The sequence below is a fragment of the Micropterus salmoides genome, unplaced genomic scaffold (assembly GCF_014851395.1).
Source record: "Micropterus salmoides isolate LMB-PRFRI ecotype aquatic unplaced genomic scaffold, ASM1485139v1 Ms_hic_scaffold_3939, whole genome shotgun sequence".
Lineage (NCBI taxonomy): Eukaryota > Metazoa > Chordata > Actinopteri > Centrarchiformes > Centrarchidae > Micropterus > Micropterus salmoides.
The window spans coordinates 1-16,288 of record NW_024043305.1 but is presented as its reverse complement, the minus strand read 5'-3'; the positions used below and the strand labels follow the sequence as shown (position 1 = coordinate 16,288).

The following is a 16,288-nucleotide window of genomic DNA, read 5'->3' as shown; positions in this document are numbered from 1 at the left end:
CAAACCCATAGAAGGGTACAGTACTATTTTGAGGTAACAAAACAAGGGGTAGAGGTCAAATTCTATTGAAGGGTTCAGTCCCTACATAACCACCAATCACTGCTCTCCCCATAGAATACCTCCCCAAAGGTCACTGACCCTCTGTCTTGCTGTTACAGTGCTATTTTGAACTGTTATGAGTCAAATGCATAAATATTGGATACTACATGAACAAAGTACACTAGAGTACCAGGGGTTAATAAAAAAATAATAGTGGAACTCGGAAAATAACCAGGCCAATGAAGCTGATGTGTTTGTGCTGAAACGTGGTAGGGACATAAGAGCTCAGATTAGGGTTGTTAAGATACACTTGGGTCACAAGCGGGAAGATGCACAATTAACAATATTTTGAAGAAACACAAAATGCTGAAATACATGAGCAGAGGGCTGTGGGAGTCCTCCCCCAGAAAAATTGGAGAATTAAAAATGTAATTTCATGCATTCTGGAGACATTTTCTTCTTCAATTTATGGTGGAAAATTCTTTTTATAGAGAGTGAAACAAAACAAAAAATTCAGCTGATAACTTATAAATATAAAAATATAACCGAAAATAATGCTGTAATCAGTTGCAATTTTTGGAAAATGTACATTTGTTTTTTTCTTATTGTGCAAATAAACCTTTCTCAAACCATTTTCATTTGTTAGCTAACATTTCTTGTAGCAAGCTATTTTTAAGAACTTTTTAAGAAATGCTTGAAAATGCTAAAAAAAAATGATGGGGACAACATTTAAAATTTTTGATTGCACTTAATCGCATGATTTTCTGCGATTAATCGTATAAACATCGATGTAATCAAATCAAATTTAAAACTAAATCTATTTGCCACTGCCAGGGCACTACCTTTTATCTATAGCTTGTTAAGACAAGTCCAGACGAGTCCAGAGCCACGATCATAACATCATAACAGCCACCTTCTGAGTATCAGGTTAACATATATATATCTGTTTTCTTGGTGTTTTTTTCTGAAAAGGTATCAGCAGAAATATTTTTCTTTTATCAGGGAGCAGCAGAAACAGTTTATGTTCAGTAGCAAGTGTCTCTGTAGAGTGAGGTGAAGTGCCCGCCTCACGCACGCGCCCGCCCGCTACTGAAGCTGAATTGCCTTGAACTCTTTGTACGCGACGCGCAGCACAAATCATTGGAAGAGAGACTGATCTCGCTGTTTGTGAGTTTCCAGAATCAACAGGAGGGAATTCGCATGGCACAGGATCCCTGTAAAACCAGATGCAGGCCTATCAGGTAAAGTTATGTAACATTAGCCTATAATTTTAAATAAGTTACAGCTGTGTAGCGCACAGAAGCCATTGTTGTTTACTGGCGGAGCGCTGTCTGATCACCGGAGCAGAAAACACATACAGTCAAACCATGGGTCACAGGAGACCGTTGCAGCAATAGCTTGCTGACATCCCTGCACTACAGAAGACAGCTTAGAATAATAGAAAGCCACAGGGCAACAATTACAACCATTATTTCTGAATCAATATGGCTGAGGTGATGCCATCCTTCACATGCACATACAGGTAAAAGACAAATTATCATCTAACCAGTGCAAGTGTGAGAGCGTCCTTTAAAGGTGGCTGTGTGGTAGCACCAATTGGAGTCAAAAAGATTCACTGGAGACAGTCAGAGGTCAAAGAAATAGAGTTTATTCTCTCTCAAGAAAACCCGGGTTAATCTTCAGCATTTGAAAGAGGCGAACTGAGCTACAGTCTCTTATAAAGCCTTGTCTACTCCTCTGTTATTCAGGCAGTGCTTCTGTGAGGCTTCCGCCTTCTTTCTAAAATGACCTCCTTTTTGCCTTGTTAATAATTGTTTCTTTTATTCGGCCATCTGTACAACCCCATTGATTTTCCATTTTTGACCTATGGTTGGATACTATAATTTCTCATTACTTTCTTAGCCTAGGCGTAATTGGCCCAGTGACAGATACTCTTATGTCTCATAATTGTATTGACATGGGCACATCTGGCCTAATGTTAGACTCCACTATCTTTTATAACTTAGTAAGCTGGGTTGGGCAAATAAGACTGGCATCGGGGCAAATCCTTTTCAAGTCAGTAGATGGCGAACCAGAACATCGTCATTTGACCATTTACATTCAAATATTTACTGTGTGTGTGATTGGTGGTGCACAGGACTTCTGTTCAGAGGGTTGTGTCTTCAATCCCCACTTGCTGCTAGTATATTTTCTTCCTTTTTCAACAAATTGATTATGAAGAGGTCATATTACATATCACAATTAAGCATGTGCAGGAGTGTGTACATCCCGGCGATTGGTCCACGTCAGCCTGTTGATGCTTATTGTCGTGTCCCCAGGATCACTATGCAGAAGAAATTCCTGCTTTTCTCATTCAGGGGAATCTGTGATCTCACTTTTTCTTTTAAGTCAACTTTAAAGTATATAAACATAAAGTAGGCTACTGCTGCCAAAATTGTTCTCGCACTTTTATTTTGTTTCAATCACTTAAGATGAATTGATTATGTGTAGGGATACACCGAATGTTCAGCCACTGAAGTTAATGAAAATCGCAAAAATAGCACTTTCGGTGTTCAGCCTAATAAGTCAAAAGACCGATTAAATTTTACTGAACAATTAGGTTGATATGTCGGCAGTGTGGCAAGTGTCCGAGAAAAATACAAAAATCACCGTTTGCAGACACTGTTCTGCTGAATTGTCTCCTAGCACATGCACTCCATCTGTGGCTGACTTCTTAGAAAAGGTAACAAACGGTCTAAACCGCTTTGAGTGTTTCTCTCGTTTCTGAGAAGGCGACCTTTATGGTAACTGAAACGGACCAGTGCGAGCTGACAGGCAGGTTAGCAACTTTATCCTGTCAGTTTCTCTCTTTACAAAGACAAGTGTTGCTGTATGAGAGTCCTACCTGAAGAGAGGCTGCAAAGTCTTCATGTTGTTCAACATTGTTTATCAAGTTGGGTCGGACTTGATGAATTTAGCATGAGGATACACATGTGACAACGGCTGGTTTTCAAAATAAGGTGTCTATATCGGATGTAAATAATTATATACATTATATACACACATACATTATATTCACAAATAGTATAAAACACATTACATGTGTATTTGGCAAATTTATTCATTATATTAGGCCAAGATTTTTCATTTCGGTGCATCCCTAGTTATGTCAGTAACTTTTGCTGTCATGATGTTTTTTTGCAATCAAAGTAATCTGGGACAGAAGTTATAATTGTAAAAAATTATAGTTTACAATTTTAAAGTTTAAGGGGGAAGAGGAGGCCTGTTAGCGTGATTAGTGACTTAGTTGTGAGCAAGGCTTTTGTTTAGAATGAGGGACTGTAGAGGGACAAAACACTAGACTCAGGCCCGCTGGAAGTCCAGATCTGTCCTCAATACTTAACAAGTATTGCTGGTAGATAACACTTGGATTTTGAAAGAAGTTGCAATAGAGTTTATTGTCAAAGCAAGACAAAACCCAAGCAAGCCTTAGCAGACTGGTAAGGCACACTGAAAACATGGTGTGGAGCTTCTCATTATATAGCCCTTGCCTCTCCCTAGAGAGGTGGGGCCCCTACGAGATACCTGCCTATTTTTTAATTTACTGTAGCCATTAGTTAGTTCTACTGGTGTAAATCTCTCTTGGTGTTTTCTTTTCGGACCGTCTTAAAACCCTGTTCCTGTAATATTATACTCCCTTAAAATCCTAATTCATCTTTATTGTCAGTTAACTGTATAAACACATTATCTGAGGGTACTATTTCGTAGTCATATATTTTTTAAAACATTTATGTGTTATAAGACACCAGTAAAACTCTTGGGTCAGGCACTTCCCAGGGTTTGGGCCCCCCTTGGGCCCCCTTAAGAGTGTCTCTGGTCATACACCAGTAGCTTCCAAATTTATAGTTCCTGTTTTTAAAAAAAAAATGATCTATGTCTCTATAACCGTATGTTCTGTCACAGGTATGGAGATCTATGTCCCCATCCCCATACCTTCTGTCATAGATATGGGGCCCAGAAATTATATAATATCTGGGTACACGGTCTTTTCTCCTTTCCCACTGAGTAGTAGGTAAGTCTTACAATATATCTCAGGTGCATATGCTTTTAGTTGCATGCCCTTTTTGACCCATCCCTATTACACACATTCCAAGGAACACTTCTGAGAGGGTCATCTTTCTTGGCCTGTTGTGGTGTATAACATATGTGCATCTGGCCATTACAGTTTAACATAATGCTCTGCAGCTGGTGAGAGGGACAGTGAACCCTTATGGGGAAGTAATGATTGATGGGTGTACCAAGAGTGAACCTTCCTATAGAACTTGACCCCTGACCCAGAGGTGGAGAGAGACACAGTGGACCCAGTGTTAGGGGAAGTGATGATTGATGGGTGCAGTGTTAGGGGAAGTAGAGATTAGTGTGTATAAAGAGATTAGTGTGTATAAAGAGATTAGTGTGTATGAAGGGACTGTACCCTTCTGTGGTGTCTAACAGATGGTTACACTTATTCTACAGCACCGTGCCCTTATATGGTTTTTAGCAGAGACCTAAACATGTCCTATATAAGCTGTGTTCTCTCCAAGCTGCTGCAGAGCTTGTAATTGATGCTGAATTCTTTGATGTAATAAACTTTTATAACCAAGAACAGTGTCAAGCGGATTTCTTCTCAACACATCATCGCAGCATTATTGTTCGGACACCACACTGTCAAACTTGGCCTTATGCAGAGGGTATCGCAGCACCTCAGAGTTCAGTTTAACAATCAGATCTACCTAGGGATGTTACATGCTTATTCAAATGTCTGAAAAACATAAGGCAACACTTGTAGTTTTTTTTTTTGCTACATAAGAATTGTCCTTATTTTGTAAGTGTAACTACAGATTAAATATTTAGTTTAGATTACAATATTCTCTTAATAGAAATATGCCATTCTTTTATTCATCCATGCTGGAGTGTCGCTCCATGCTAGCTAAGGAACTGAAGTGCAATTTATACTTCTGCGTCAAATCGACGGCTTAGGTGACGCAGAGGCTATGCCGTCGCCTGACGTGCACCTCCTCCAAAGTGTAACTACACGTCGAGTTGACGCGGACCGTAAGCTCTGTGATTGGTCAGCTGGGTAGCCCCGCACAGCCTTCGAGCCAACCGGAAGTACCCCGTGCTTTGAAATAACATTTACTTGCGGTCAAAACGCAACTGTAACACAGTGAGTCAATATTTTTGACGGTCGCAACCCGAGCGAAATGACTCGTTTCGCTATCAGAATGTGATCCATTCGGTCGGTAACATTTGAAAAGGCTACACCAGCCGCACTTATACAATTTTACCCCCATTTACGTTAGCGGAGCTCTAAACCGGAAGTTAGCCTGTTCGGCCGGCAAAAGTCAACACAGTGGACGTTGTAGCGCTACTGCCTACTAGCGTTTGGGGGTGTGATTGCAGAATGACGGACACACCTACGCACAAGTATAAATGCATGGCTACGTGCATAGCCTACGGCGTAGGTACGCACATAGACCCTACCCAGGAATATACTGTAAATGGGCCTTAAGAGGGACTCCGTGTCATTACGTGCCAGCCAACAATGGACGTTTCTGTAATGCAGTCAACAAGTAAAATGTATTCCTATAAATTTTAGATTGAAGAAATAAGTACATTGCAAAATTGATAGAAATCCTGTGTTCGTAATAACTGGTCAATATCATTTCACAGTATTTGGGGACAGAATTATTCCAAAGGTTTAGTAAAAGTTGATAAACCTGTTTTAGCGATTACTTATAAAAATAAAAAAAGGATCTTGCTGCTGAGCATTTTAGTCCTAATTTTATTTTATTTTATTTTATTTTATTTTTTATTTTTTGCCCAGCAGCCTGGTATGGAGTATGATGAGCTGGATACCATATTGTGCCAGACAGATTTTACTTTAACAAGAGAGTATTATTATACTCCTTTGTCTGTTTTAATATTTATTTAATTATGTATTTATTTGTCACCAGGCCGGACAGGGGGGCAGACATGGGGATGGGGGGTTTGACAGAAACAAAAAGTCTTTAAGAGAAACAAACACTCAGTAGCTGAAGAAACATTCAGGGAAATACAGTTCTACCACATGGAGGTCCCCTCCTTGGTAGGTAGATAGCGTTCAAGGATCAATTTCTTGAAGAAAATGTTATTGTTTTATTTTCACAGACTCCCATCATTGGCTTAGGGTAAATCCCTCCTTGTCCCTTCTCATTGGCTCACGGCTAACTCTGCCCACATCCTCGATTGTCTTCGTGGGGAGGGGTTGCTAACCGCTTTGAAACTTTACTTGTGTGGTTTGGCTGCTAAACCCAGATTATGGGTTCAAACTCAAACACTGGTCTCTGATAAAACCAGATCAACAGCTGGAGTCTGGGGTTATAGATAACTCTGGTCCATAACTGCTCAATAAGATTACCTGAAGATGTTACCGGCTGATAAAGCAAATCCTGGTTTCAGTTGAATGTTTACTTACTACCAGTTTATTTTTCCAAAGTCTGTAGTTCCAAACTCTTGTCTCCGGCTGATAAAAATAGGTTCCTGTTTCGAAAACGAACTCTGTCTGATAAAACCATTGTGTTTTTAGCAACCTCTGGGGTTATAGATAACTCTGGTCTACAAGATTACCTGAAGATGCTAATGACAGTTAAAACACACAAATCTACGTGCGTGATTGAGAAAACAGAGGGAGGGGTGGGTAGGAGGGATGGAGGGGGTGGAGCACATTCCTCAATTCACCCTGCACACTTAGCCTATGCTACACCAGAAAGAGAGAGGACAGAGAAGAAGAGACACAGACTCTAAAAGGTTTAAAGTTTTAAGATTCACAAGTTTTACAGCTTTTCACAAGAGTGATAATGATGGTAAGTTTGTTACACAAAGCATTAGCAAAGATTTTACAAAGTTTAATTTTGGAACTCGCTCTTATTTTGCTGCATGCTGTTGAAGGTAATTTACAATGCTCACCGTTATACTATTTTACTGCTTTACTGTAATAATTTAAATTTATTCTTTAATAATAAAGACTGCCTTGATTCCAAATCAATGAAGAAAGCCCCGGAGATTCCTCCTTTACTTATAAGTCACTGCTATACTATTTTGTACTGCTAAATGTATTGCCAATGACACCTACTAGTTAATTAATTCAAGTAAGTATCCGGTCCACTTCAATGTGTACAGCACAGTCCAGGAAGGCCAAACTGTTGTTGTGGACATCTTCTTGTGTGAACTTGATGTTAACATCCACAGAGTTGATGTGTTCTGTGAAGGCTTGCACTTCCTGGGTTTTAATTTTGACCCAAGTGTCATCCGCATACCTTTACCATTGGCTCTGTGCTGTTCCTCTGAAAGAGTTGAGGGCTTGGCCACACAGGTGATGGTGTTTTCTTTCTCTAGATGTTGTAGACATACTATGGCCTTTTTCTTGTAACCGCTGGTTGGGTCTCGCCTCAGTGTGTTTGTGTCCACAAGTAGTGTGTTTATGGAACCACCTGAAGGGGGCACTTATAGCCTGTGGATACCCTGAATGGACCTTTGTGCCAAAAGCCAGGAAGAAGACTAAAACTACAGGGGAGGAGGAAAAGAAGGTCAAACGCAACAACATTCCATACGTGTCTGGAGTGTCAGAGAAACTCAGGAGGATTTTCAACAAACATAACATCCCTGTGTTTTTTTAAACTCAAGAACACACTAAGACAGATACTCGTCCACCCTAAAGACCGCGCACCCAAACACAAGAGGAATAATCTTGTGTATCCGATCCAATGCAGTGAGGAATGCACATATTGGGCAAACAAACCACTAAACACTAAACAACCACTACACAAACGCATGGCTCAACACAGAGGACACTCCTATGAGGACCACCAGGTGCACATTTTAGACAGGGAAGATAGATGGTTTGAAAGAGGTGTCAAGGAAGCCATCTACACCCGGGTTGAGAAGCCGTTGCTCAACAAAGGAGGGGGTCTATGCCACCACTTATCCCCCACTTACAATGCTGTCCTTTCATCACTTCCCAGGAAACTGAACAAGCATTTCCACTTGGCCTCAGGTAAAGATGCCAACGATGATCGTTCAGACTTGGCCACAGGTAGTTTCTAACGACCATAACGACTGTCATTACAACAGCCAGGAGCACTAACGAACCAGCGGTATAAATGACCCTGGAAAACAACCCCACTGAGGTTAAATAGCTTAGTTTCCCTACTAGTCAGTCAGAACTAAAGAAGTCACAGAACAATACATGTTACAGATGTTCTCCTGGTCTCCCAGATTCCTGCAAATGTTATACAAAAAGACACATACAATGCAACTGGAGACTCAGGAGTTTTTTTAATTTAGATGTGAAACTAAAATTGTGTGTACTTTACTACACATTTTATCTCAGTTTACCAGCGCCTTTCTGTGCTCTGCGTAACGTCCAGTTTCCCTCATTAGCCTTGCAGCGTGTATACTGGCCCACATCCACTCTTTCCCTTCCTGATTGTCCAAAGAGTTTATGCCTTTGCATTCCAACCACCTGAACCTGTATGTGAACCCTAAACCTTGGAACCAGTGCCAGTCTCTTCTAAACCCTGCACCTGAAACCTGGACCTGCCTGCCTGGACAATCTGCATTTCAGTGGCCATATCCCCACATGACAGTGACTATTCCCTGCAGCCACAGGGAACCCTGATTGGAGAAAAAAATAGAAGCAAACAACACTAAACCAACATGTAACTTTGAGGGAGAGTAACACATTAGTGGGGATTAACACCAAAATTATCCTTTTTTTAAAACAGTGCTGGTGGCTGCGTTGGTGCGGGAGTCTTGTTTTAGGGGAGTTATAGATCAACAGTTTGTAATACTCACAGGATTTTAAAACTCTGGAAAGTTATCATGTGGGCAAATATTTTATCTTTTGTCATGATGAAATACAGCGTTCATGTTACACAGTAATCCACCAGGAATGTGCATTTGCACTTATTTGATTGACCAATGTCATGTTGTGTTGCAGCAACAGTTGAGCTGGGCTCAGCTTCTTACCCAGATGAACTTGCTTTGTTTGGCCAGAGCCCCCTGTGTTGCCAACCCCCGCTGTGACAGACTGGCTCCATTCAAATGAATGAGGTGTCCAAATCTTTTCACACTGCTCTCATGTTGGTTTAAATGCTGCCTTAAGGTACAGTCACATTTCTGTTCAACCCAGTTTTCCCACACTCTGCAATGAATGATCAACATCAGAGGAATCAAACTAGAAAAAGTGTGTGTCACATGCACTAAAATAATGAGCAAACACACATGGATAACAACTTCTTAATTCCCAAATGCAGCAGTGTTTCTATTGGTCTTCCAGGCACATCCGCCCGGCCAAAGTCTAAAAAACTCTGACCTTTGAGTCCAACATGGCTGGCTGGAGATCGAACCGAAACAGAAGGACATGCTGCACACCATTGCAAGTTTGCAATTCCACTCAGACAAAGAGGAACGAGACAAAAATCTCATACAGTACTTACATTTTATTGTAACTCAGAGCATGGGACACAAGACAAAGGTTAATTTGCGATGTGCACCCCGATGAGAAGTTCTTCACCTCTTTGATACCTTATCTCGTGTCTCCTTCTCTTCAAGCTCTTACCTGCTCTATGCTCCTGCAAGTGAATAGTCATTTTGAGAGTTTAATCTGTACTGAAAAACAAAAGCACACATACATCTCCAATTGTTAAAAATTAGCAAACCCTCTGCTAATTCTCCCACCGGCCATGGCTTGACCTTTTTTAGTGACATTCAATAACATTCCCACGAGACAAGACCACTTCTCTCAGAGGCACCTTTACACAAGAATCAAAACATAGTGGAAATTAAAAATGATAATGCATGCAGTAAAGGTATTCAAACATGTGCAACAAACGTGTAATTTGTACACTCACAATAGGCTTCAATAGAAGTGAAAAGGAAACAGAGCAAATATTCAGAGGACAGAAACAGAGGTGTGAACGGTGAAGCCCCGACAAGAAGGATGTGAGAACAAGTTTGTAAGTACCTGATAAGTGTAGCACAGCCCCCAACCCGCTTTCTCTTTGTTCTTGGATGGTTTCCCCGACCGTCTCCACTCTGTTGATAATGTGAACAATTGCTGTCCTCAAAGGAATCCCCATTTTCCTTTATTGGTAAATAGCTGAGGCTGTGTCATTTAATTTTAAAATGACCATGTCCCTGGTGGTGTTTTCTGAGTTTTTTTTTCCAAAGTTTGTCATCCACATGTAAACTCCTAAACAACAGATAAACAGAAGTTTCAAACAGAAGTCTCTCCAGGTGGGCATCTGGTGCCTCTTCAATCAGCTGCATCATGCCAATTGGATCAAGTGAGGTTGTTTTACAAGATGTTAAGATCTGAGTGTGCCAGCAAGTTGAGGTTCATCAGATCACATACCAGATTCACACCACACACCCAGCATAAGATCAACTTTCTCAAATTGTATAAATCATTTTTAATAATTATACAATAGAATATAATTCTAAATAATAATCTTTCAGGAGAGTGTAGGTACCTGTATTAATATGGGAAAGCTTGGCCTTATTACTGGTTGAAATTATTTCCCAAAATGTAAACAATTAAAGGACAACAGTAAAACCATTCAAAGCAAGAACAAAGACAATTCTCATGTCATTTATATACAATATTTTCAACCACAAAAGCTACAGCAGGTTACATGGATATATACGGCATAATGAGAACAGGTTTATTACACAACTGAATGCACTCACTCACTAAAATCAATGTAAAAAATTTTTTTATGAATAACAGCTTGCCATTTTTAAAAAGAAACCCTCAGTTGGGGACCAACTTAAAACTTCCTAGTATTTGTTAAAATATTTTTTTGCAAGTGAAAGCTCAAGCAACACATTCTGCATTAGTTTCACTGGTGATATCGGGGACTCAAATTATTTGGTCATAAGCTCCACAAACATTACTTTCTTGCATCCAAGGAAGTTTAAATTCAAGGACAACTGGACAACTGTCAAATACCTGGGACTCCCTGCCAGTCAGTAAGAAGTGAAGAAGCCTCTTGGATAAGAGGCGTGTAGTAATAAATTATGGACTATGTGCAGAAAAACAATTGTAAACAGTCACAAGTTTAAAGGAATGATTAGTTTGATAAAATGTTGACGACACAGCTCACATACTTAATTGTCACTGTCAAAAACATATTTTCATTTGGTTGTTGTTGCCAACAAAATCACGAGCTGTAAGGAGAATCAGCTGTGGAAAGTACTTATTGGAGCACTTTTGAGTAAACAAAGACGGGAGATAACGCGAGATAAGGATCCATTAGATACAAATTCCTTTTGCTTTGCCAAAGAACTTTCAGGAACACTCTGCACATGGGAGAGAGACAGACTAAAGGAGGAGTTGGGGAGATTGTAATCACTAAGGTTATCTAAACTAATGTAAAAGTCATATAGACATGCAACACAGAATGTAAAGCTGGACCCGTGAACCCACATGTTCACAAGGAGGTGGCCTCAGTTAAAGCTTTCCTCAAGTATATGATCAAGAACTGTTTGGAACTGGGAATTTAAGGTTCAGATGTACTCACTATTAGAATTATATAGCAATATGTTCATGTTAAGGTGTGTATTTGAATTGAATGTAATATGTTTTCTTCATCTGTGTTTCTATCAAATTTATAAGGTTACTGTAGGCAAACAGCTTAGAGGCTGCAGGAAACTGGGGAGGGTCCCCAGAATTTGATCCAAAAGGATATTGCACAATGAAAATGAGGTGATACTTGTGTTTGTGAACTCAAAGAATTGAAGGAAAAGTACTTAGGAGATGACGCAGTTAGAAATCCACCATGTTGCATACGTGGCTGTAATTTTGGGGGGTTTATATTTGAGTTAACAAGGAGTGGCCGTTAGACTTGATTCCAGAGAGGGGGAATGATGAGCCTCCGGCAAAATTGGGGTTAGTAATCTCTCTAAGAATTAGGATTTAATCATTGAATCATTTAATATCAGGATGATGTAAAGTTTAATGTCCAATGATTTTAGAAGGCTAATCTGAGTGAATTTGAGGGTTTTGAGTAATCTTTAGGATATTGGTAGGAGATTCCTTTGAGGAGGCTAAAGTGATCTCAATTGCAATTAATTTTCTATTAACTTCTATAAATTAATGTAATCTGTATTAATTGTCATTTTCATATTTTGTACCTTTTTCTTATATAAATAAATTATTGAAAAATCTAAAGATACAGACTTGTCTCTGGTCTATCGTTGAGGGAAACCCAGCCAAGGAACAAAACCCCACATCATCAAGTATCTTCAACCAAGTCTATTTGCCCTTAATTTGAACCCTTCTTGGATAACTATGACCCGGATGACTAAGAATCTTCTCAGACATAACACACAAGGTCTGGTTAAAACCATTAAAACAAGGGTAGGCAATTTATTCCAGAAGCATTTTTGTTATATTTGTTGAATTCTCTGTGCATCCCGACAGTCGTCAATAAATCAAATGCTCTGACACATTTAATACTTGGATACTTTTAAAATCTAGCTACTCCAAGTTGCCAACCCTAGCTTTAAAGTTTTAATTAGCATAATAAACATCTGAGAAATGTGCCACTGTTAGTTGGATAATGATGACAAAGGTGAAACAAGCGTGAAAGATAAATGGATGACTGTCTTCGATGAAAAATATTCAGTTACTTTGTACTTGTATTATAATTTTAAAGAGATTTTTTGTTGTATTTGTTCTTCCGCAAACCTTTTGCTGCTTTGAACCTATACACTGCCTGAGTCACCAACGCACCACAGCATGAAAAAGGCAAGAGAGAGGAGTGCAGTCCCTAGCAGGTCTCCGAGGGCTGTGAGGTAGGGTATTGAGTAACTGTCGGGGTCTTTACCCCTCCGCCATAAACAGTGTACCATATAGTCAGCTGTACACAGCAGGATGAAGACCTATGAGAAAGACACAAGTGATATTGTAAAACAGTGATTAAGTATGCAGTGGGAAAATTACCACCCCAGCTCTGACTCACCTGAATTAGGGAAGCAGACAAGAAGGCGACTGTCAAGAGAGGACTGGGCAAAGTGTTGCCTCCTTTAATCAGGTGAATAGCGTATAGGAAGACGAGCTGACCAGGGATGACCAAAAGAAGCAGGACCTGAGCAGATCGATGGTTTGCTCCTGCCATGACAAAGCTAAACATCAGCTTGTGTGTGTGTGGTGTGTGTGTATTAGGTGAAGGGGCAACAGACTGCCTTTATGTAAATGTTTTGGCCTTTTGATCTTTACCTGAACCAAAGAAAATGCGGCAAGGGCTGTAGCACCTCCTACGGTCTTCAGGAACCTCTCCAGCTGAGTAATTCAAATGCAAATTGGTAGAAATACGACTAGACTGTATTGAGACGAGGTTTCCTCCAATACCTGAATAGGAAAGAAGAGGTGGGGGCAGGGTGAACAGTCTGACACGTGGAATTAACAACAAAGGTAGGATATGCATAGAAAAACTAAAATGACCACCATGTTTGTGATCAGACCTTTTACATGTGGTATCATGATGCTCAACCTCTGACCTAATCCACATAGAAAGGAGGAAGACCACCAATTGGGGTTGCAGCAATGTAATATTCAGACTTGTACTAGAAACTTGGCACTGCTATATTTATTTTACTTTGCAACAAGTAGAAGCAAAAGCAGCATGAAACTAAGTGTGCCCATAAACGCAGTCCTAAACATGCCAAAAAAGAAAGTATGCCAATAGTGGGAGCAGAGTTCCCGACTGGTTAACAGATTACGCCACCAGGATCCAAATCGATGCAGCAGATCCAGAGAAACATTTGTCTTCCTTCTGTGAGAAAGGTTTATATATATATATATATATATATATATATATATAAACCTTTCTCACATTGCAACTCAACTACTGATAGTCTAGGTCCGACACTCGGGTACTCCTGAGACCTACAGTATAATTGACTTTGATGTGTAAAATTGGTGACATTCCCCTTTAACTTATCTTGACCTCTGAACATCAACGTGCACCAGCTGGAGCTAGTTCTCCGAAGGCTATTGCTGCGCCACTTAAAGTCAGATTTCCTACTTGTGAACTCAGAGAAAAAATATGTACCCTGACTTCACGAGTAGCAGCTGAATGACGTCACAAAACAAAGTCAGCACCCATGGAAGCACACACTGTAAATAGTAAACCATAAACTAGAAGGCAACAAAAAGTATATTTGCATGCATTTAAAAAAAGAAAAATACATATGATCATAAAACCTGTTCAGCATGTACATTAATGTAGAAATATGTTAGGGTATTTGGTAGCTGGATGCAGTAAACAATCTGATAATTTCATCTTCTCTGCATAAAAGTTATTGTTAAAACTGCCAAAAACATTAGGAAGTGTAACCTACAACACTGACTGACTTGAGAATTACCAACTGATGTAGCTAGAGGGGTACCCAGTTAACTAATAACATATAAGCTATTTATGTCCGTTGTTTGCATTTAAACTGCCATCCTTTTGATTAACACCTAAAGCACTGCTGAGGGTGCAACTGCGTGTACAAGTTGTCACAGTCAGCCATGGTTTTCGTTCACTTTCGGCGTCATGCACCACCGTGCAACTGGAATGCTTTGAGGTTGGAAGTTGGATATTTCAACTTGGAAATTTCCCAGTTCCAAGTAGAATGGAACGCGGCATTAGTCTTCCTTTTCAATGACCTAAGGCACAGACATCTGATGAGCTTCCCGTCTTGAGACAGGACCTCAACAACATGTGTTTTTAAGCTCATTCTTAGAAAATTCTAAACAGGTGTGATCTCCTGGCCATCTCTGCTAGAAATTTCAATCAGGAATTTAGACAAGCCAATTGGAAAGTGAAAGGATGGTGATTTGTGTATCAACAAATACTAGACAAATATCTAAATCTTCTCAAAATGTAGCCCATAATTCAAAAAACCTCTTTCAAAAGAGGATGACTCACCATTTATGACTGGAGCATAAACTAGGATTCCTGCCAGGTTTGGATCTGACACAGTCTTGTCCAGAATAAGTCCCCCAATGCTAAAAGGAAGACAACCAAAACATGTTTTTAGAGCTATCTAACGTATTCTGCATGCACTACAACACATTAAGAGGCTCAACATAACAACCTTAAGCGTGATGTTGCACTGACAGAGTAACCAAAGAGAAAGCCTTCAACATCTTTCTTTTTTATTGCATGTGTATGTAAAACCTTTTCTTAAAAGGAATATAACACAGTTTGGATAATTATGGAGCCCTTTTGCTTGTACTTCTGCTAGCTGCGCCGTCACATCATATTTAAATAATTTTAATTTGTTCTAAGGAACTTTTTTCTTTGAAACTGTTTGTTTGTCTTGCTAATTTGTTAATAAAAAACTCCTGTACTTAATGACATTTGTGCAATTTTAGTAGAGCAAAGGGTTGACATAATATAGTCTGGAATATGTACAGTAGTTATGTGTGTACAGCATAGTTCAGTATGTAGACAACAATGTAGTTTAAAGCTAGAGTAGGCATTTTATTTAAGTTGTGTCATATTTTTATGTTATACAGTCATGGGAAGGAGAAGATTAACATTTTACTTTAAAACTCAAGGCCTGGACCTTTTAATGCCAAGGAACAAGTTAAAACTATAGATTTACTAGATTTATAAACTTGAAAATCAACACATCATCTAAGTGTAAGGTCCAGAGTACATGTCCAAGCTTTTGAAAAAATGAAATGAGAGTGAGGTTAATACCTGCTGATCACCATTGCTGTAATGATTGGTTCCCAGCCCATGCGGAGCAGGATGTGACTGGCTGGATGTTTGGAGGCGATGACCACCCAAAGAGGAATCAGGCACAAAAATAACAGATCCACCAGGTACAACACATAGGGATACAAATCTGTCAAGAGACAAGCTCATTGTTCATACATTTACTTTCAACCAGAAATCGATATAAAGCAATGTCAGGTTTCTGATCTCTCTGGGTTAGTTCCAGGGTCACAAGTACCATCTGTTGGCCAAAAGTGAAAATTACATGACCGGCCAGCGCATTAGTCTTCACTCTTCAGGTGTGTGTTACAGATTCAAATTGGCCTACCAGACCATCTTGTTGCCCTCATTTCTTTTTACCTAAGAAGGAGTAGAACCACTGACTGAAGCAGGCCAGCAAGGCGAGAGTGATGAGGTCCCCAAAGCTGGCTGCCATGGGTGTAGCCACGTGTCAGGGTTGATTCCCATCCGTT

General features: G+C 39.8%; 1 protein-coding gene across 1 annotated transcript; it reads right to left on the bottom strand.

Moving 5' to 3' along the window:
- Positions 1-10,484: 10,484 nt before the first annotated feature.
- On the bottom strand, positions 10,485-16,283 carry LOC119885197 (solute carrier family 41 member 2-like). The gene is given in 7 exon segments (XM_038695355.1): positions 10,485-12,984; positions 13,065-13,213; positions 13,322-13,453; positions 15,018-15,097; positions 15,798-15,945; positions 16,176-16,265; positions 16,268-16,283. Coding segments are annotated over 7 exon segments (792 nt in total). The 3' UTR covers positions 10,485-12,807.
- Positions 16,284-16,288: the final 5 nt, after the last annotated feature.